This window comes from Leptonotus elevatus, chromosome 8 (genome assembly GCF_054856555.1).
Source record: "Leptonotus elevatus isolate MCC_2025b chromosome 8, RoL_Lele_1.0, whole genome shotgun sequence".
Classification (NCBI taxonomy): domain Eukaryota; kingdom Metazoa; phylum Chordata; class Actinopteri; order Syngnathiformes; family Syngnathidae; genus Leptonotus; species Leptonotus elevatus.
The window spans coordinates 4,965,949-4,988,938 of NC_141246.1; the positions used below are offsets into that span (position 1 = coordinate 4,965,949).

The 22,990-nt window shown below is 38.2% G+C and overlaps 2 protein-coding genes across 2 annotated transcripts in view; one reads left to right on the plus strand and one right to left on the minus strand.

The window, feature by feature from the left end:
- Positions 1-22,990, plus strand: part of LOC147169334 (uncharacterized) — a 126,793-nt gene that overhangs the window by 85,608 nt on the left and 18,195 nt on the right. The window contains exon 3 of the mRNA XM_086082409.1: positions 5,272-5,441. Within this exon, the coding sequence (XP_085938535.1) occupies positions 5,418-5,441 (24 nt within the window). The 5' untranslated portion in view covers positions 5,272-5,417. The remainder of the gene's footprint in view (positions 1-5,271; positions 5,442-22,990) is intronic.
- On the minus strand, positions 19,948-21,906 carry lsm6 (LSM6 homolog, U6 small nuclear RNA and mRNA degradation associated). Its single transcript, XM_086083093.1, has 4 exons — positions 21,834-21,906; positions 20,604-20,717; positions 20,403-20,516; positions 19,948-20,112 (listed from the first exon to the last, which is right to left on the minus strand). Exons 2-4 carry the CDS (start codon positions 20,695-20,697, stop codon positions 20,078-20,080), a joined length of 243 nt encoding a protein of 80 aa, XP_085939219.1. The 5' UTR covers positions 20,698-20,717; positions 21,834-21,906; the 3' UTR covers positions 19,948-20,077.

Sequence of the window (22,990 nt, forward strand, 5' to 3'; positions counted from 1 at the left end):
AGAAACAACAGTTTCGTAAAAACTTTGTAGACTGGCGGCACGTCTGCAAATCAAGAATACGGTTTGGTGAGGTTTCAAACAATGATGTGAATATGAAAGTTTCACTTTTTCTTATGGTTACAGTCCACTTTAACTGGGGCCCTAGTAGGTCGTCGGATCAAGTTTTAGGTTGTAACTCCAAGTTGTTTTTTGGACTAAATTTTAAGATAGAATTCAGAGTTGTTTGACTTTGGGACCAAAGCTTAGTTGAAATTCTAAATTTGTTGACATTGGGCCAAATTTGAGGTCAAAATTCCTGTTTAACTTTTAGACTTATTTTATTTAAAAATATATATAAAAAATTATCAGAATTCTGACACATTTTTGTTGAAAACTCACAATTGTTGTTTCACTTTTGGACAAATTTAAGGTCAGAATAATTAGTCAGAGTTATTTGAATTTTTTTTTCAAATTTCAGGTTGGAATTCTTAGTTGGACCAAATTTCAAGTTAGAATTCTAACATGTTTGACTTATAGACTTACATGTTTAAAGTTCAGAAATTCTAAGTTGATTGAGTTTGGACCAGATTTTAGGTCAGCATTCCCATTGTTCGACTTTTGGAGTTATTATTATTATTATTTTATTTTAATTGTATTTATTTTTAGGTGGGAATTCCCAATTTATGGCAAAATTTGGATATTTTTTAATATTGGGTCATTTTAAAATTGGAAGTTTGAATATGCTTGAATTTTGGAACAATTCTAAATTTTAGGTCATAATTCGCAGTTGTTGTTTTTTATTTTATTTTTTTTTCAGATTTACTAGTTGCTTCACATTTCTGTAAAAAATTTGGGTCTTCATTTTTTAATGAATTATTTTATAAATTTGGCATATATATTTTTAAATCAAATACCTCGCTGCCAATCATATTTTTTAGTATGTGTATTATCATTCCAGTACATTAGCTTTTCCCAAGAGCCCATGAGCAACCTCCTATTGGTGTGGAGCGCACCTTTGCTGTGACTTCCTTACCTATTTTCCACATCTCTCCCACGAAGGAATGAATAAATCATATGCGATATGGACTGCGATCGAGGAGGCACGAGTTGAGAGCAGAAAGGCGTGATTATTCTTTGCTCCACTGAGGTCTTATCTTCCAAAGTGCCACTAAAAGCACGAGAGACTTTGTGTCACTTTGCTACGGGACGACAGCGGCTAATTTTGAAGCGAGATGAAAGGCGGCGCGGACCTTCCTGCTCAAATTCCGTGTCCTCCAGCAGAAGGCTGTGTGATATTGATGGCCGGGTGCCCGCAGCCAAAGCTAACGTTATAAACCATCCATATTGTTTTACCTGCCGTTGCCGGTTGCCGGCGGTGACGAATAAATGGGCGTACGACGCAGAGCGGTTTCGGCTTTCCAAGCAGGCCAGCGAGATGTCAAAAAAGTTGGCAGCGACCGCTTAGATCGGATACACAGAGGGAACAACCGCACTTTCTGTCTGTGGCAATGTTATAAATTATACAAACGTGAATGCTTGGATTGTTTTTTATGGGGTTATTACACTATGCAGGCAAGTCGAATTTAGAGATGCGCCCCTTTGGTGTTGTGCAGTGAGCCAACTTACGAATTTTTCCATGAAAGGAGCCGTAAACTCAAAAATACTATAAAACAATTCTTGTATTTAAAACAACATAGCTTTGCCATGTGCTTAGCTTAATGCTAATAAACTATGCAAAATGCCATTAAAATGCTAATGGTTAACATCAATAATTACGGTTTTAGAAGCAACAGATATTTAGTTCATATACTATAACAATACTAACAGAGATATATTCTTTATCCTCTACAAAAAATGACTCGTATTACAGCATCTCAAATGACTCCGGTCATTTGCAGTAGAAGAAAAGTCTATTCTTCATTTGTGTCTGCATGACTGCACAGTATTATACTGCCTCCCAGTGGCCAAGGTGGGCACAGCAGAAGGAGCAGAACAATCAATTGAATTGCAGCATTCAATTTGGATGCCCAAAATGTTAAATTCTTTACAGTCCTATTTAATTATGTTATTGCTCTTGTTTTAAAAACTAAAATTTCACCCCAAAAAATTTAAGCAAAAGTTTGTTGTTTTTTCCTTCCTAAATTTTACAGTAAAATGGGAGTCAAAAGTCTAAAAACTCGGAATTATGTTTCTGCCCCAAATTTTCATTTTTTAAATTGTGATGGTCCAAAGGGAAAAAAAATCAGATTTCTAAGCTAAAATTTCATATAATGTTTGGTCCAAAACTCAAACAACTTAAAATTCTGAAATTCCAAACAATATTGGGTCCGAAGGTTAAGAACATGAAATTTAATTCTAAAATTTCAATGAAGAGTTGATCCAAAGTTTGTTTTGATGTGGCCAAGAATTACAATAAAACAGACCAAAAGTCAACGCGATTCAGATCTAAAATTCGAGAAAGAAAAAACATTTTCTCTCCTAAATTTTCAACCAAAATTTCAAAACTCAAACTAAAGTCTGGAAGTCTCTCAGACTTGGAATTCTGACCAAAACTTAAACATTTCAGCTCAAACTTGCTCCATAAATCTGTCAACTTTAACTTTTGAGGCAAATTTTGGTTGGGGGTTTTAGGTAAAAAGTTAAACAACCAGTATTTGATTCCTGACTCTGTATTATTTACAAACCTGAAAAACAAGCTTATTTTCAACACAGAGCAACTTCCTGGAGCGGACGGGGCACCCCCCCCCCCACCCCCCATCAAGTGGGAGCGTGGCCAGCCCGTACATTAGCAAGAATACGCTTGGGGACGGGACGTTGTATAATGCGGAGTCCGTCCCGACGCTGAGTGCTGCTCATCTGCTCGCACTCGTCTTCTGTCACCCCGTCCCCCGTCGTCGCGGTTACCCCGCCCCCTCCCCCGCATCCCCTCCCGTCTCTGCGCTGAAATGACTTTAGTCAGTGAGGGAAGAATCCATTTACAATGTGTGCTTTATAACATCTTCTTGACAATGCAGTAGTGGATTAGAGACATTTGTGATGAATCTTTTATAAAGACCCCCGACCCCCACCCGGCTCTCCTCCTCCTTTTCCTCCATCTTCTTTCTTCTCCGTGTGTACACGCCACATGTGTCTGTTTGGATGTCACAGCAAAGACAAAGAAAAGAGGAAGAAGGGTGACAAAGAATTGTCAAGAGTCGGGCGGCGGGCATTAAAATTCATCCGCGCGGAACTTCTTTTTCCTTTTTGAACAGCGCTCGTCCTCTCAGACGCCCAAAGACGCGCTCTGTCCTCATCAATACTTCACCGCCATTTTGACACCCGCGCCGCTTCGTGTCTTTCGTGCGTTTCTTATCGGAGACGTTCGCCTTTATCCCTTTAAAAAAAAAAAAAAAACGCCCCATTTCAAAATTAATGTCAGCCCAAAAGGAAATATAGAAGTGCGTCTTAAAGCTGACATGATGTTGTTCTACGTTATTCCCTTTGAAAAGCCATTTTGTTCGGCGAGCTCTGGCGAACAAACACGCGCACGCTTGTCTGGTCCGACCATGTGGCCCGTCTTTCTACTCCGTCGCTGAGCTGAAACGTAGACCAACACGCACACCTTCACTTGTCACTTGAGAAGTTCTTCAAAGTAGCCAAGAACCGTATTGGAGTTTCACGCCGTTTGCCTTAATAACAACACGATGCGTCTGGAAAATGAGTCACAAATTAGTCACTTTTTCAGATTTGCTTACGTTACAGCTACCGATTTCTATTCTTCATTGTTCTTTATTTGTTTTGTACAAAACATTTGTATTTGCATGTTTGAGTGTCATCCCAGCGAACTTTGCTCGTGTATAGATAATTAATTTATCAGAAAGTTTTCCAACTCGTCAGACTTCCATACCAAAATGTTCTTACATTTTTTTGGGTGGAATTTGAAAGTTTCTCCATTTATGGACCAAATTTGTGTTGAAATTTCCGGTCAGCATTCCAAGTTGTTCAACTTCTGAACCTAATCTTAGGTTGTAATTCCCAGAAGTTTGACTTTAAGAACAACTTTTCTGTGAAATTTAGGGACAGAATTCTGCGCTATTTTACTTTTGACTACATTTTATGTCATACTTTGACTGGTTTAACTTTTGGGCAAAATGGTTAAAAATTTAAATTTTAGAACATAGGCCTAATTCATAGCAGTTCAACTTTAGGACCGAACATTTATTCATATCTTTGATCAGACTTTCCAGTTGTTCCAGTTTTGGAACGAGCTTGTGTTGAAATTTTAGGTATTGGGGGGGGGGGGGACAAAATCCATCAAACTCCATCAAATCCATTCATTATAGAATTTTCAAGTAGGAATATTTGTTTGTATTTTGGACTGATTTTTCAAAACAAAAACAAAATTAGGAATTCTGACCTTAGATTCCAAAAGTCAAATTCTAAAAAACACATCAAGAAGCTTGTCCCAAAAAGACCAACTTCGGAAGATTGTCAGAAAACTAATCTCTCAAACAAAAAATGTAGTCCCAAAGTTAAAAACCTTGAGAAGCAGACCTGAAATTTGGGAGAGAGAAAAAAAGAAGAAAAAAAAGAAAACATCAACAATTGTTTTTTAAGAAAGGACTTAAATCCTTCCTTTTTAGAAAGACGTATAAATTGTGATTTTTATGATTGTTTTATCTTATTTATAGTGTTTTTTTTAATTTGTTTTAATACATTGGTTTTATTATGTGTTTTATGTTTACTCACTGTAGCACTTTGAGGTTTGATGTCAAATATAAAGTGCTTTAAAAATAAAATGTATGATTTTATTAGTATTGGTCCAAAAGCCCCCTAAAAAAAATCTGAACCTCAAGCAAATTGAAAATCTGAAATCGGAATAAAAAAAGGTTAATGACATCAAAACAACTATAAATAAGAACTTATAAATGAAATGTTCATCATCAAAAGTGAGCTTAACCACACATTTTATCGTTGAAGCTTTGCTATTAACTACAATTAATTTATCGAGAAGAGTCCGATTTGTTCATTGAAAAAGTACGAACCTCCTTGTACGCTCTTTTTGGCCCTGATAAATTATCACAGAACTCATTTTTAGACACTTCCTGCAATACAATCACACCAGAAGTCTTCCTAAAGCTCCTAGTTGTAGAGTAAAGTTCTGGCAGTGTAAATGAATCCTTAAAAGTGTTACGTTGAGATAAATTTGGTGTTTATAGGTTTAATTTGTAGTGAACTATACTCAAGATTATGAGAAAGTAAAAAAAAAAAAATAATTCTCTGTGTCCCTTTCATCACTTGTGGCTTTTCCAGCTCACCTCCCCGTCCCCCATTGTCCGGATTTGGAAGGAAAAAAAAGAAAAAGGAAAAAACAGGATGCCAAAGAGAGAGAGCGCAAAGCACAGCACGGCACGGCACGACGACGCAAACGTCGCACGGGAGAGGACGATGAAAAATTGATGGGCTTTCCATTTGAATTCAAGGTAGGCATCACTCTGCGTAAGTAGGCCTGTCTCTTTAAATCAGAGGAACTGTCGCCCGTGTGACTGCCTGTTTACAAAATAGCAGTCTGAAAATGAGACCTGCTCCCCGCGGACAAGCTAACTTGTCTAAATATAAATAATGAACATGGGATAAATAATTCCCGCCGCTTGAATAATGCACACGGCGACGGAAATTCACTTACACCGGTGAAACGGGAGGACTCCAGGTACTTCATGCTCCAAAGTACAATTGGGGTGCCGGAAGTTGACCCCGCGGTCGCCACTGTGACTATTGTGACTATTGTGACTATTGACTCTCGTGTCCACGGTCCAAAAGTTGAACTACTTGGAATGTTGACTGACAACTTTCTACAAAAATGTGCTCACATAGTTGCCAGGTTTTGGGAACAAAACTCGAAACACAAAACATGTGGACCACAAATTTTTATGAAACTTTTTGAGTTTTGAATAAGTTGGATTTCTGAATCAAAATTTGGTCTAAAAGACCAAAGAATTTTTAAACTGACCACCATCTTGCCTCCAGGCAAAATGTGGTCTACAAGTTAAAAGTAAAAACGTGGAATTTTGAATAAAAAATGTTGAGACAAATTTAGTCCTCATAGAAAAGAAAAAATTGTGTGCCCATTTTTTTATTTTCTTTTATTTTTGTTTCTAACGCTTGAAATTCTGACCTCCACATTTTGAGTGTGTGTGAGTGCGCGTGTGTGGCTAAAATTGAGTCCAAAAGTTAAAAACTGATGGAGTTAAAATTCCATCAGAAATGTGATTCTATTTTTTCATGTAAAACTTTGGTCCAAAAGTCAGTAATTCAGAAGTCTGAATTAAAATTTCAACCAATATTTATTCCAAATGTACAAACCTAGAAATTTAGACCTAAACTTTCTTTTTTGACATTTTCAGTAAACTAAATTGGCCTAATTGTCAAAAAAAACTTTCAATTTCAACAGATTTCAACAGAAATTTGATCCAAAAGTTAAAAAACCAACAACAACAAAACTTAGCTTACCTGTTCCTAATTTAAAAAATCTCATGATTCCGACCTAAAATATCATCTCAAGCCAAAATTTAAAAATGTTACCCCATCGCTGGATCACTTTTAAGGCGGCATTTGAAGGACGCCAAAGGTGGGAGTTTGCCGCTTCCTTTTTTTTCTCTTGTGCCGGGTGTCCTCTGCAGAATAAGCCTTGTGATAAATGGCTCATTATGGGAAGTGCCAAACGCTAAAACTGTAATTAGCCTTAATTGGCTAATTGGATGGAGTTGTTGGACGGCATCAGCTTAATTGCCGCCCACCCCTCCTTCTCCCTCCTCCTTTAGTTTCCGAGCTTGCAAAATGAAGTTGAACCGCGGCTCTGTTTGCCAGAAAAAAAGGCAGATAGAGCTTCTTTTTTTTTTCCTTTTTTCTTTTTTTGGGGGGGCGACGACAGATCGTGCGAAGATCCTTCACACGCGTCGCTGAGCATACAAGCTGGAGATGCTCCGAGTGTTCTGCTAATAACACCATCACGAATTCACGCCCTCCAAATAGGTTAATGTGTTTTGGCCCAGAGGGGCCGATCTACCTGCACGGCCATTAAGCAACAACACTGTTAGCCGGCTGCCAGTGAAAAAACGAGTGGAGACCATCTTGTGTGTGTGAACCACAAAGGGGGCTTTGTTAGCGCACTGGAAAGTGTCACTTCCGGTGTTAGGCAACCTCTGGCCCGTGGGCCGTACCTGAAATAGCTCCTGAATGGTGAAAAGGCGCCCTCATGTATATACAGTGTATAATAATAATAATGTGCTTTTTTTAGAGAGATACGGTAAGTAACCTTTCACGGACGAAAGGTCACAAATTGCTTCACAGGTCAAATTGATCACACAGAGAAAAACAGTCAAATACAAAATATAAGAAGTAAAACAAAATAAAGGTAAAAAAAAAAATCAGTATTAAGTTTAACTCTTTGAGCTTATTGGATCTTTGGAAATGAGACCGTTACAACCAGCTGTGACTGATCCAAGTGTTTGTCTCATTACGTCTACACACACAAAGGATATTATTGAAATTTACAAGTAGAAATGTGATGACAAAATAGTACGCATGTGCACACGGACACACACACACACAATACACATGCACGCAAGCTTGTTTTCTGTATTTTTTGGGGGGCCAAAACAGGTGAAACCAAAACCATGTTCTATTGAAAAAATTATAGAAATAAAATAAAATTAATAATATAATAAAATTAAAACAAAATAAAATAAAATAAAAAGGTAGAACTTTTTTGTGATGAAAGAAGAGTCTAATCTTTCATTTGGTAGTTTCTGTGTTTACGTAATCATAAAACACAAGATTCTGTGGGCGTAGAATGATCAGTCAAAATGCATTAAATTCACTGCCACTCAGTCAAGTAAGTTCTTTTTTTTTTAATGGCTGACAGTATTGTGGTTAGAATAATTATTCAAAACAACACTCAGTATGATTATTATGCTATGACTGTTGATATTTCTATTTTCTTGATGTGGTTAGTAAAGCTTTTCGATCAAATGTGATGTAAAATGTCCGCGCTCAATGAGTGTGGGATGAAGAACTTGCATGTTTCATTTAAATCAACATTTTGAATAAGTCAAACAAATTGTTTGCTGCTGTGTCTAATGTTTAGGTTCGGAGGAAAATGAAATCAAAAAAAAATTGAATATAGGGGGGGTGGGGGGTGTTTATATATTTTTTGACTTTTTTCATCTTTCAAAACACCTGTTTAGAAAGAAATAATAATAATTTATTATTAAATTGTTCATACTGTAGAATTATTTTTATTTTTTTTAAATAGACATCTTAATCAAATGAATTGTGCTGCTTGTAAAAGCACCATTTATCATTTTTGATTCTAAACATCTGAGAAATATTTTGGGCTAAAATGTAGTTAAAAAGATGTTTGGAGAAGATTTCTTTACTTACAATGACCTTTGTAATAATGAAAAAGTTTTATTTTTTAAACAAATTAAATATTGTTGCTTTTTGTTGAAAAAAGAATAACAAATCTAAACACAACGACTGTAATGATAATTGTACTGATTATGTATCTATTTCACACTGCACTTTTATGGACTGCAAAACGATTTACTTACTTCTCCAATCTTTAAAACAACATTTTATTGTTGCTTCCTAATATATTATTATACTAAATTATAAAAATATTGTGAGCTTTAATGGAGATATTTTCTGTCACAGTGCACATTGAAGTGCTGCAGTATTTGATGATATTTGGTATCAGCCTGACCCCTAGTGGTGCCCAAACGCACTCCACTCCATTCATCACAGCCCTACAAAAAAAAAACATATGTAAAAACATGTCTTTGTGGCAGTTAAAGGGGAAAATAATTTGCTATTGCGGGGCGATCAGTGATTTGTGATTGATGCAGCGATACGTGTCGAGAGATTGAGTCAGGGGCGGGTGGCAAAAAGGCTCTGGGCCCTCACTTTACTTGACATGGCGGTGTGTTTATTGTATTTTGAGAAAATGAAGCCATTATTCATCAGAGTGCGGGCACACGAGCTGAAAGTTCAACTCAATTGTTTTCCCCTCTTGGAAATAATGGACACGGAAATAATTTCTTACGAACTCAGCAGGCAGTGTTGATCAGAAACATTTAAACACTCTTTTCCAATGTTGATATTATGACATTAAAATGTGCAGATATAATTGATATATGCTTTTAATATTATAATATTCTTATAATGTTATAACTGGGGGGGGGGGGCTGAGCTTCATTGTCTTAGCGTAGTTGCAGATATGCTCATTTAGAGGCAGGGGGCGCTGCAGAGTAAACATTGCCAGGAGGGCTGCCAACTCGCCTGGCCTTGATCGAGCACTTGGGGGGGGGGGGGGGGGCTGCCGTTTTATTTTGGGACTGTGAGAGTGACAGAGGGCGACTAGGAGAAGGAGGAGCGATAGATAGATAGACAGAGAAAGAACGCCAAAGAGGATAAGATAAGAGCAATCCAAAAGAGGACTGAGCAACCATACAAGGAGACAGTCACAGGAGGTAAAGAGAAAGGGGGGTCAGAAAGCAAGAGAAGGAGGTGCGAGGAAAAGGGGGATAAATAAGAAATGTGGGAGAGGAATGATGTAAAGGAATGGAGAAAAGAGGGACGTAAAGGAGGGTGTGGAGAGAGAAAAAGTGAAAAGGGGGAGGATACGGTTGAACCAGAAGGAGGTTAAGGAAAGAAGGGGCATGTGAAGAAGAAAAAAAGAAAAGGAAGGATGCAAAGACAGGTGTAAGGGAAAGGGGAGAGGAAGGATATAAAGAGAGAGATGGTTAAGGAGTGAGGAAAGGTGTAAGGAAAGTAAAAATCTCACTCAATATTAATTTACTTGGGGTAATACTTTGTAACTTTATTGTGGTGTCCTCGTTGGCCACCAGGTGGCAGTATAATACTGTACACAGACACATGCAGACACAAATGAAGAAGAGCCTGGCTGCTTCTACAAATGTAAGTGACTCAGTCAGAAACTGTAATATTAGTCTTTTTTTTTTCATAAAGGATAAATAACATGTGCCTGTGAGAATTATTATATTATCTGTCTGAACGTGTTGCTATGTTTGTGTCTAGGTAGGCGTTGGTTCTAAAACCGTGACTAGCGATGCTAACGTTAGCATGTCAATAGGGTTTTGCATTGTTTGTTAGCATTAAGCTAAGCGGACTTGGCAAAGCTAGGCTGTTTTTAAATTCGCTTTTAAGTTTCCGTTTTTGTTTTGTGTTTAGTGACAGTAAGTTCATATGGGAGTCAGGTCACTAATATCTTTTAGCACGACTGTATGAGGATCAGGAGGGATTGTAGGAAAATGAGGTAATTTAGGGACATAAAGAAGAGATATGAGAAGGAAGATTACAGGAAGATGGAAGGAAGGAAGGAGTGTCACAAAAGAAGGGATTAAAGAGGAGCGTAAGGAAAAAGGGGCATGTTAAAAAAAGATGGAGGAAAGGGTACATGAGGAGAGATGAGACGTGGAAGGAGGAGAGTAACTAGTAGGGCAGCACAATTTGAAAAATAATCAAACAGAAGCAATAAATTCTTCCATATTCCAAAAAAACAATATCAGATTTGCTCTTATTGGTAATGGTTACATATTAATTTGAATAATTGTTCAGCCCTAATAAGTCGAGCGCAAAGTTGTACATGGCGGGACACTTAAGAAGGCAAAGTAGAGAAGGACACAGAAGAGGAAAAATGTGGTCAGAGCATCAGCGCAGCGACACAAAAAGCACATTGTCCTGATTTAAAACTCCTGAGCTTTCGCTTCTCTTCGGGCCCCAGAAGCTCACACACGCACGCAAACACACAACGAAATGCTCGTAAAGCTGTCGGCGGACTTTACAGTTGAGGAGCAGAGACGTTGGTGAGTCACTACGAAGACTCGTGATTCACGAGTGCGCGAGGGGAAGGCGAATAAAGCCGGCCGGCCAGAACTCATCCTTAAAGAGGATTTTTATGTGGCCCAGTAGAGTGTGCGTGTGGGGACGGCACCACGTCACGTGCTATATCTTCATCATTTACACAGCGAGCATGCGGAACTTATAGCGACGATTGGAATGGCTTATAGATGGCGGCAAGAGGCTATTTTTGTCTTTTTTTGTCTCAATGAAACTCTCAATTCACTTCAACGTAGTTCCTTGACGCCAAGATGCCTCAAGTAATACTTTTGAGTACAAAAACGGCAAATTGGCTACAAAAATTCCACGACCAAAAAATGGATCTCCCTACGGTTGAGTAACTAAAATTCCTCTGTCCCGTTTCAATTTATTTGAATAAAAAATCGTTCTTGCGTTTTCATCCTCGATAAGTTTAACACGGAGACAAACTGGTGGTGATTGTTTTACAGTCTTCAGACAAGCAACCTAACACACATGGCCACGCAGATAAATATACGTGCCTCCTCAATGAATTTACATCCTCACGTTTTAAAATCCCCCTTCTCCATTATCGGGGAATGCGCATTTCTTAATTATTCATGGCAGAGGCATTGAAGCAGCCAGGTCTTTTAAATTTTTCATTTCCCAGCAGCTTCAAACGAGCCCGTCTCATAAAAAGGGGACCCGCTTTTTATTATTATTATTATTTTCGGGGTCTGGATGGTGGCTGGATGGGAATAGCTGCGGGGAGGCGCTGACGGGAATTTGGCATCTCCGGGTGTCTCGTTGCTGTTTGGTGACAATGTGCAAAATGGAACAAATCCAGGTCAAGTAGCAGGAGGATTCAAGAGGCCTCACTTCTAAAGGATGTGGATGGGAAGGAAGTGTTGCAACGCACAACGTTGGCCGCTAGATGGCGCAAGAGGGTCGGTGTTGAAAATGTAGAGAACATTACAGAGGTTTTAACAAACAAAATAATTATGTGCATGTAAAAACAAAAGTGAGTTTGTTTTGTCATGGTTACACATATGTGGTAAAATAGTGAAAAATATATATAATTAATTATTCAAAATGTATTTTTAAAATATTGGTAGAAAACAGGGACTAAGTAAATAAAATATTAGATCTGGCTTAAGAGCACTATTATTATTAATATTATTATTATATTGTTAATGGTAATAGTAATACAGTAATAATAATAACTATAGAAATGATGACAATATTTAGCTCTAAAAATGAGGCAAAATACTAAATGAAAGTGTCTAAAAACTTTTGCAAAAATAATGACGAAAAAGTTCATGTAGCCCTTGAAACAATATTAATTAGATAAATAAATATAAGATGAGAGTGCTATGTGTCTAAAAAATTATGATAATCCTCATTGTCGTTACTAAAAATGTATGTGGACCGAAAAATATAAAAATAAAAACCGGACTGTCCTGACATAAGAACACGTGTGTTTAAAAAAACATTGAATAATAATACTAGCTACAAAAATATGTATGATGCCGTCATATCATAACTACATAAAATATGACATTGAACGGTGCATGTAAACATAAAAGCCTTCAAATGTCAATACCCACCCCCAAAAGTGTCTTTTACCGCCCCCAAAATAAATAAATAAATAAGAAACTCATTGTGTGAAGTGTGTGTGCGTATGTCACCTGGAGAGCACTTTCTCTGCACTCTCCCGTGTGCCGCTTGTTAAAAGTGTCAAAGTAACACACTCGGAGGGGGAGGGGTAGTGTGCGCGTGCGCGTGTGTGTCATTGAATTTAACAGGCTGTTTGCATCCTAATATATTGTCACACACAAATGGTCATAATACATGATGCCACACACACACACATTGGCCCACATCCAGTCGGTACACGTATGCGGTTGTAAGTCTCCAGTCTGACCTTGTGAATCATCCGGTGTTTTGTCCAGTAGTCACTTTAATATGGTACAGTACAGCAAAGCCCCATTTATCATGGAGGTTACGTTCCGGAGCCCAGGATGGGTGAAATCCCATTAACTAGAGAGACCATACAAAACAACTTATTTCATATAAAGAAGATTCACACATTTCTACAAATGAGAAGTCTCAAACCGTTTATTTGGTACTCCTCGTTGAAGTTTACTTACTGTCAAGTTGACAAATACAACAAATGAGAATGAAATGCTGGATCTTAAGTTGAAACATCAAAATGTTCAACAATTTTAGATATTCCCATGGTCCCAAAAATGTATTTATACGTTTTTTTATGTGTGTTTTTTTTATGCTAGAGCATACAGAAGGCTTTGATACAGTCTCAGACCTGAATAGGTCACTTAAAGCAATGGTAGTTATTAGAAGAAACGGTCAGCGGGTGGCAGCAGAGTATAAGACAAGCTCTTTTCCCCAGCGTTTTCAACAGTTTTTTGAATAATGATGACATTTAGCTGTATTCTAATGCTAATTGCTGCAAAACGGAAACAGATACAAATGTACTTTTAATCCCGATGAAAGAAAAGACTCAAATTTTTCTTTTGGTAGGTTCCATGTTTTAACAGCAACAGAACACAATATTCTGTGGGCCTTGCAAAAATCAGCCAATATCCAGTAAAACAGCCCGGAGTGAAGGGGGTTGCTTCAGTGAAAATGACTGGGAGTGAATTAAAAGTGCAGACAATTTGCAATTGTGCTTATTAAGCAAGAAACATGAAGATGATTTGCTGTTGCGGGCCACATAAAATGACGCGGCAGTCCAGACCGAGTCCCCCAGACCTTGAGTTTGACACCTGTGGTATATGGCCTCTATAGCTCCGATTTTCACCAGTGTGTGAACTTTTCTTGCGTGGTGTATTGTGGTGCTGTGACTATCGAATATTTTTTTTAGAATCGATTAATCTATCGATTATTCAATCGACTAATCGGATTCATCTAATTTAGCATAAAAGTGTATTACAAAATCATTTTTTACTTGATTACTGTTTATTAACCAGTGATTGGTGGTTATTTCGTACTTCGTATTTGTATAGTGATTTAAAAAAGGGGGAGATTGATGTTGTACTATGTTACCGGTTCGATCATTGTTTCCCAAAGTAAAAAGAGATGTTTTCAAAAGTCTTATTTTGATTAAACACTCTTTTATTAAGGACTACAGAAGTAGTAGTCAGTGAACAATTACTGTTGATATGCTGAAATCAGAGGATTTGGGCAATTTAAAAAAAATAAAAATGCCTCCAAATGATTGCTCGATTATTTAATTTGATATTCGATTGCTTGCCGATTAATTTTGACAGCTTTAGTGTATTTCTATTATGATGCACACAATTTCTACTTCCTCTACATTTCATGCACAGTGACACAGCAGCCACTTGCGCCATTTAGTCTGGCACTAAAAACCACAACAAATTATTCTTTTTTTCTTCACCGTATAAACATATTAGTTTTGGGTGCTTAACAGACGCGCCGCGGATTACCTCGCACCGCAGAAAAATTGGCAATTGGTGTGCCAGAGTAATGGAGGCTAATTGCTTGAGTGCTGGCCTAGTTTGTGTTTCAAACAGATTGCAGGCCAACCTGGATGAGAGCACAAGTAGCCATTAGCAAGCACAAAAAAAGAAGAAGAAAAAAAGCCCTGTTAAAACGAGGGCCCGACCGATATGCATTTTTCTAGGCCGATGCCGATACTGATTTTTGGCAGGAAAAAAAATGCCGATTACCGATTAATGTTGATGTTTGCATCCTTGAATTTTGAGAAAATAAATGCTTTAAATCCTTTATTAAATAAATATAACTCGAAAGGACAAAGACAAAATAAAAATAAGAACGTGAAATAAGAATAGAATATACCCAAATAACAGCAACTGAAAAAACAGTAAGAACAAATACTGACTGTTCCTGTGCGTTTTGGCCTCTAGGGGGCAGTATGGTGCAGTGCATCCATGGTGTACACACTTAATGTGAGTACAGAAGAAAGTTACGATTAAACTCTTATTACAATAACAAATTTTTTACTCATTGGGAAAAAATTGCGCCTTTGTGTCGTGTTATCTTACCTGTGGGTATGTGTTCCCACACCATTTGTGTGTGGATTTGTTATTTGAAGGAAAAACACTCCCGAAGTTGATGCTAACTTCTGGTTAGCATTTGAATGGGATCCTCCCTCCGCTTTCAGCATTAGCGCTAGGCTAGTGATGTTTAAAAAATAAAAATAAAAAATAAAAAAAGCATGTTTTCTATTTAAATATATAGTGGGTGTTATTCTTATTGTTGTGTATAGTTTTACAGTTAACTCCAACTGGGATGTCATTAAACAGCTTAAAGGTCACTCGGGGGACAACAGAATAACATACGCTACACACTTGCTAGTTGCTAATCATGACACGCAAGCAAAATGGTACGTTCACATAATCATAATCTGCCATTTGGCCCAATTGGCCGATTGTTTTGGCAGTTGTTGGAAGGGCAATAATCGGCCGATTAACCGGTCGGGCCCAAGTTTAAACATTGATTTTAGGTAGCATTATAGCACTCCCGTCATGCAATACAATCAGGACAAGTGCTCAATAAAACTGAAATAAAGTCCAATTATTTACTCCTGATAGGGAGGCAATGGAAAATAAACATGTTTCATGTTGTTATCACAGCTTTCTGACATTTCTACAAAACCTTTTTATACTAAATGTCGGTACAATATCCGACTAAACGTTTGTACAATGTTTCTCTATTGTGACCATTTGTTATGAAACACACAGGGAGCACGGAACAGTTGTTCTCCTGCCTGTTTGTCCCGCCCCGCCTCGTGCTAACCAGCCAACAACATATGAAGGCGCAGCGAGGGTTAGGATAGTTTGTTCTCGGGCCCCCCCGAAGGCCGCCCGCGGGTCACGCACCCTCCGACCCTCGCCATCTGCATTGCGTCTCCGCGAGCATGGCCAAGGCGGCACGGGGGAAGCTGGCACGCGTGGCGGGCCGAGCTCCCTCCCGCGTTAAGAAGGGCGAAGGTTGCATTTTTGCTGAAGGTCGACCTTCCTCCGGGCTAAATAAAGAACACGCTCAGGCTATCACACGCAATTAAAATCACAACAAACACAAGCAATTTGTTGGTTGTACAAATTCAAATGAGAATTGCTCAAAAGCTAACATGCTAACAGTAGCTAGGCTAGCAAATAGTAACATGAATATGGAAAGTAAATGTGGAACATTTTGAAAATGGAATGTTTTAAATGGACAAAACACAACACAAAAACTTTTCTTTCTTTTTTTTTTAATAATATGGTAGAATACGGTATTCTGGTTCATATGTGTTAGCGGAATATTTAAGCAGCAAAATCCAGCCATTTTTATCCATCTAAGGGGGCGGCCATTTTGCCACTTGCTGTCGACTGAAGATGACATCAATGTTGCTCAGGTCTCTGTTAACAACCAATCACAGCGCAGCTTCAGAAAACAGGTGAGCTGTGATTGGTCGTTGCCTAGGCAACATTGATGTTATCTTCAATTGACTGCAAGTGGCAAAATGGCCGCCCCCTGAGATGGGTAAAAACGGCTGGATCTTGCTGCATAACTCATATTCCACAAATGTAATATTAATCAGAATGTCATGTTTAAACTAGTGAGGTCAAATATAACATATTGTTAAGAAATGTTTAAAGTTGACTTCCACTTTAATTTTAATGTGAAAATGTGAAGTGTAAATTATTATAACATTTTAAAGTTGGAATGGTTTTAAACTGTTGAGAAATGTGCAGAAATAGTTTAAAATAAATAAATAAATAACCATCCATCCATCCATCCATTTTCTGTACCGCTTGTCCTCACAAGGGTCACGGGGTTGCTGGAGCCTATCCCAGCTGGCTTCGGGCAGTAGGCGGGGTACACCCTGTACTGGTTGCCAGCCAATCGCAGGGCACATTATTTTATTATTATTTATACATTACTGCATTATTTGGGGTAATTTTGTCTTGGAAGACTGGAATAAGCTGGAGTAATTGAAACATGGGAAGAAGAAAAAATTCTGCATTCATTTTGGGAATTTTGGCTTGTAAAATAAAGAATACTGAAATTATTAGGATGTGGGGAAAATAGTTCCCGAGATCTCTTGAATTAGCTGAACATTTTGAAGTTGTAAATGGTTTTAATGAGATGATGTAGGAAGGTACGTGACTCTGAATTTGGGAACTTTAAATCTCCACATTACTTTAAAAATCATCTTTAATACCTCGTAGATAACTCATTTGCAGCTGCTGTTAACCCCACACAGACTGTTTACATACTTCACTCGGTGCTGCCGTTTTGGTTTGCAACAGACATCGAGCACTGATTGCGTTGAGTCACACGTTATTTGGTGTAGTACTGCGGTTTGGACAGATGGTGGTACTGTCACCCTTGACTCCCCTTCATTGCGTTTCCCTCACAAATTTCAAAAGTGGCCACCTTAACACCACTCTCCTTTGTCCTCTCGCCGCCATCGATCACCTTTGTGCAGTGGCTGAAAACATTAGGGACACAATCCAATGACATCCAGCACAAACATAATTATGCTCACTTTTGATTGACACTGTCACAGATAGATAGTTAGCTAGACTATGCTATAGCACTAGTAAATGGATAACTAATGATGGAACCTAAATATTATAAAATACAATATTTCCCAATGTTGCCACTGCCAACTACTAGTAAAAATAATGTATTAATTTTTCTAAAGACACATAGAATACCAAAATTTGCATATAAAGTTCAATATACGCACACAAGTGGTAAAGCATGGTTGCTTGTCTTTTTTTTTTTGCCACATGATGTCATATCACGTGCGCGCAATGTTTTAATTAAAAGGGTTCACCGCGGGGTCACACTCGGCTATAGCTCCAGTGTGTAAATATTTGCTTCATACTATCACCGGGCGCCATTATGGCTCTCGGTGTACTGCACAATGCATTTCTGTGTGTGTGTGTGTGTGTGTGTGTGTGTGTGTGTGTGTGTGTGTGTGTGTGTGTGTGTGCGTGTGTGTGTGTGTGTGTGTGTGTGTGTGTGTGTGTGTGTGTGTGTGTGTGTGTGTGTGCGCGCGTGTGTGTGTACACAATTAGTCAATGCCTACATCTTCCTGTATAGCCCCCTTCCCTCCCCCCCTCTATCCCCGCACTTTTTCTTTACAGCTGTAGCTCCGCACGTTTTGATCAATAATGTGTCCTTCGTTGTCAAGCTGAGCCTGCTGACCTTGGCAGCCTTTTGTCTCCTACCAAGAGGCCAGTGTACGCATGTACAGGTTGTAAAAGGAGGAAAAAAAACATAAAGGGGGGAAAAAAAAAACATGTGCAACCTAATGAATCACATAAAAGAGGTCTTAGATGAATTAGGCCGTGCTACAAAACGACCGCAAATATACAGCATGGTGTTATCTCAATAAATTGTCGTCCACAAAAATTATGCACCTTTCCTCAAATATGACACTTTTTCGCTTCACATGAGGAGAAACAAAAGAGGGATTGAACGTGGAACATCCATTTGAGCTCCTTTGCTAACCAAAACAGTAGCACCCACTGAAGCATGTAAATACTAGTGTCATCTCACGTTGTAAATGAGCTCACTTTACTCAATCGGTGCTGCTGTTTTGGTTAGCAAAGGAGCTCAAATGGATGTTCCACGTTCAATCCCTCTTTTGTTTCTCCTGATGTGAAGCAAAAAAAGTGTCATTTGAGGAAAGGTGCGTAATTTTTGTGGACGACAATTTATTATCACTCGGTCGCTAACCAAAACAGTAGCACCCACTGAAGCATGTAAATACTAGTGTCATCTCACGTTGTAAATTAGCTCACTTTACTCAATCGGTGCTGCTGTTTTGGTTAGCGACCGAGTTCAAACGTATTCAGCTTTTAAACCTTTCATGTCCATGTTGTTAACAATGTTGGCTGGGCGTCTATTTTGAGTGAGTTGTTTATTTGACTTCAGTGGACTGACACTAATTGATCAGATTTTTATGAGATCATTGAGATTGTTGTAGATTCCCTTGACCGTTGGGGGGGGGGGGGGGGGGGGGGAAATCAGATGTACCCCCATATTCGCGGTGTGGCATTTGTGAATTCACCAATTCGCCCCTGCTAATTGTGTCAATTATGAACAAGCATCAATTATTTGTGGATGTTCACGGGGTCCACTATCAACACAGCTTAATAGATGCTCACTCCTCTCTGCAGTTGAGTAAACAACTGACCCTGGCCACGACATGAGTGCTTGTGGAAGTTGACATGTTATATGTGTCCCGCAGTCATGCTCCTATTGCACTATAAGCAGTAATGGATTTTTGAATGGCCGTCTAAGTGACGGATTTCTGCCGCACTATGTGGCACTATAGAACAGGCATGTGACTACGCGACTGCTAGCTTAGCTCTCCTATTTGTTCTTATTCGTTATATCTTTTCGACCCCCCCCCCCCATACAAAAGGTCATCCCATAATGAGTTTCTGCCATTGAGAGCAATTAGTACAATATTATTAACTTCTAATCCCTTCTCTGAAGCCTTGTGGTTAAAACAGTAGTCAGTCTTTTTATTGCTTGCTTCAGGGATGAACTGAGTGATTGCTTCATTAGGTTGCCACCGGCAACGGGATATTAAGGCGTTTCATCTAAGGAAGTGGTTCTTGAACTTTTTACACCAACGAGCACCACCCAAAAAAATACTATTTAAAACCGGTCTTTTTTTCTTTCTTTTTTGGCAATTTACTGTTTTTTGTTTAAGAAATTAAAGTAAGACTATGACGTACAAACATTCACCCTAAAAAAGATTTTTCCCCAGATTTTTCTTTTTAATGTTCTACCTGTAATTCATACATTTATTGTTGTAAACTTAAAGGAACCAAAAATTAAGCTTTGTATTCATTTTAGATTTTTTAAAATTAATCAGATGATTAATTGGTTATCGGAATTTTATTTTGCCAAATATTGGACTGAACATTAAAAAAAATCCATATCAGTCTGGCCCATTATTATTTGTATGCAAGCAATTCAAGCCACTTTTCCATAATGTTCCCCTTCAAGAATGTTTAAACGTTACTTAAAATATTGCCTGTGCTGTTAAAGGTAATTCCTAAAGCCAACAATAATAAAAACAAGATTCCAAACTCAAGATATAACTCAAAACTCAGGATTTAATCACAACTCAACATTTACAAAGCATTGCCGTCAAACAAACATAGCATCCACAAGAAACAAACCAAAATGCCCCCCCCCCCCCCCCCAAAAAAGAGCATCACTAGACTTTCCTCTTCTGTGTGCTGATGTAAAGAACTGTGGAGAAATCAAACATACATACAGTTGAGTTTGTGGGTTTAATTGCGCAACATCTTGGCTACACAACTTCCTTTTTGGTGGTCCTTTGATGCATTAATTTGCATGAAATGATCCAGTACAAGCTATAAGATGCTCAAAAAATGGTGCGTTTAAAGGTAGTTTATTCATAATGCAATTTACTTGAATTATAGTTTATATATTCCCGTTGTGTTGTTTTTAATGCAAAAAAACAAACAAACAGTTATGTTGCTAGGAGAAAAAAAATAGGTACAGAATGAGTCTCTTACCATTGTTTCCTCTTAGAAAGGCATCACCGTATTTGTTCTTGAGCTGCCCGTTGACATATTCCTCTGTCTGCTCTATGGCGATGTTCATGTAACCATCCAGGCAGGCCAGGACACCTGTATGCACGGATGACAGTTATTTATGTATTTAGTTCACAACTTATCAAAAGCAGTCAGTGACGGAAGTTGAACAGTTTAGGTTACCTCGGTAATCGACGCCCGAGTTCAGCTTGACCACCACCGGCCTGCCGATGATCTGCTTCAGGAAGTCACTGGGGGTCTGCTTTCGGAGACTCATCTTGGTTCAGAGTTAGGAAGCTATGAGGAGAAAGGGTTGCCTTAAATCGGGTGAAGACAAACTATGGGTTGATTAGAATTATTTATTTCATAAATACAATATTTAATCTGTATGTAAATTGAAATGATTAAATAATTGGTTAGTTAATCAAGTGATTCTCAAAGTGTGGCACAAGTACGCAAATGGTAATAAAATACATTTAAAATGTGAAATACAATATTAAAACAGAGGAAAACATCCGGTTAACTGATGATGCCAAGAAAGTGAAGTGAGAAGTTGAGTTATTTAATAAACCTCTAACCCTTAAATGGCTTAAAAATATATATTAAATATGTATTTCTAAAACCACATGTGCACCATTTTTGTTTATTTTTTGTAAAAACGTGGTGGCACTTGGAGAACAAAGCATTCATTTAGGTGGTTGACTGTAAAAAGTAAGAAGAAAAAGAACCAGAGATTAAATTATTCAAATAATACAACTAAAATATTTGTTTAAAATGTATTTCAATTGTAATTTGTAGACTAATAATTACATCTTGTATCACTTTAATTCTAAATAATTGAATGACGAATTCACCTAATAAAACATGTTACTACTTTTGCATTTTATGTATTCACTCAAACTAATTGGTCAAATTATTACAATTAAATTATTGACGAATACATTCTTTAAAACAGAATGAAGATATTACATTTTTATTAAAACAAGCTACTTTACTGTCCAGTACTTTTGCTAACCAGGGCTCGGTTTCTTTTCTCGGTTAGCCACGTTAGCTGCTTCTTCCGTTAGCCGCTACTAGGCTAACAAAAGAGGCCGCTACACTTGCCAGACACAAATGCCAGCTTCTTCGAAAGCTAAACGTGTTAGCCATAACTTGCTATACCGCGTTCATTCAACGGTGCATACATTATCATTTATGTGCTAATAGACACAATGGGTAAAATTCAATGCCTGTGGACTGTGCTTGCTTGCTAATTTGCGGCTAACCAGCTAATCGAATAGAGTACAACTACAAGACTTAAAGCGAGGTTCATTGGTTTACTAGTAAAACGCATGAACGACACTGCACGGCGCATACATTCGTTTGTATTAAGTGCCAGCTGAGTACAAAGTTGGCGAAAAAGTCCTGCAGTACCTTTTAAACGTTGTCCAGACGATGCGAATGTAGCACGGAACGCCCGACCAATCAGATATGAGTATGGTACGGCGTACGAGCGGGGACAAAAAGAAGGAAAACGCATTCTATTCTATTCCTCACATTTCATTATTTTCCCTAAATTCAAGATTATTTTGTAAACGACGTGTATTGAAAAAAAATCCTATCACATTTAAGTAAAAACTTTATCATATACAATTATTCCTCTACATTTGTAGTCATTTTTTCAATTATGGTTTTCAATGTGCAATAAAAAAAATTATTATGCAAATACAATGTACTGTATATCACATCTATCTATCTAATGTATAATTGTAATTTTTATGGGACAGTGTGGACGGTGTTCATGGTATAATTTGAACCGGTCCCAAGAACTGTCCGTGTTGCACAGGTTGCTGCAAAAACACGCACCTGTTGGTCCATGAAGGATCATTGAGGAATCTCAAAACCGTGAAAGCGTAAAACAGCATACGAATGATCTTCCATCCAAAACATAAAAAACACAAGTCATAAACAAAAGTAACCTTGAACATACTATGGTACAAAGAACAATAAATGTTATCAGCAAGTTAAGATGCTGGAGACTGTTCTAAATTGTGAAAACAATGGCATAACATGTCTCCTTTAAGCACCTTGAATTTTTTTTTTTTCTTAACTGTCATTGTTATTGCTGCACTGTCCAGGCTGCCGGGCGAAGGTTAAGAGACGGTTTCACATCTGATAACGCCGTGGTCGGCCAGGGTGCGTGACCCAAATGGCGCACAGCTTGGGTGCTACATGAAAAACGATGTCACAGGAAGGAAATAAGGCGAAAAGATACAGGAGGACGGACGTGCGAGTACGCTATGTGTTAAAACACAGAGAGAGACTAGAGAGAGAGAGAGAAGGGTGTATGTAGACAGGTTGCTTGTTAGTAGGGCACGGCTAGGCCGCCGAGGCGAGAGGTTAATTCGCTATCTGCCGCTGCGTTCAACTTGGGTCACTACTACAAGTCCTTAAGTCATAAACAGCAATGGTTGAGAGCCATGTATACACCTTGGTACCGGTTAATGAATATTCAATGTGTTTTTATCCCTCTCATGGGTCCCTTCACTGCAGCTTTCCCTGATATTTTGGAAAAAGAACAAACAGATCCA

Excerpts from the sequence above, each read along its gene's own strand:
- lsm6 (XM_086083093.1), bottom strand. The coding sequence starts at position 20,697 with ATGAGTCTCCGAAAGCAGACCCCCAGTGACTTCCTGAAGCAGATCATC. Across the intron at positions 20,517-20,603 it reads CTCGGGCGTCGATTACCGAG|GTGTCCTGGCCTGCCTGGAT; the intron begins GTAACCTAAACT and ends CCGTGCATACAG. Across the intron at positions 20,113-20,402 it reads CTTTCTAAGAGGAAACAATG|TTCTTTACATCAGCACACAG; the intron begins GTAAGAGACTCA and ends ATTTCTCCACAG.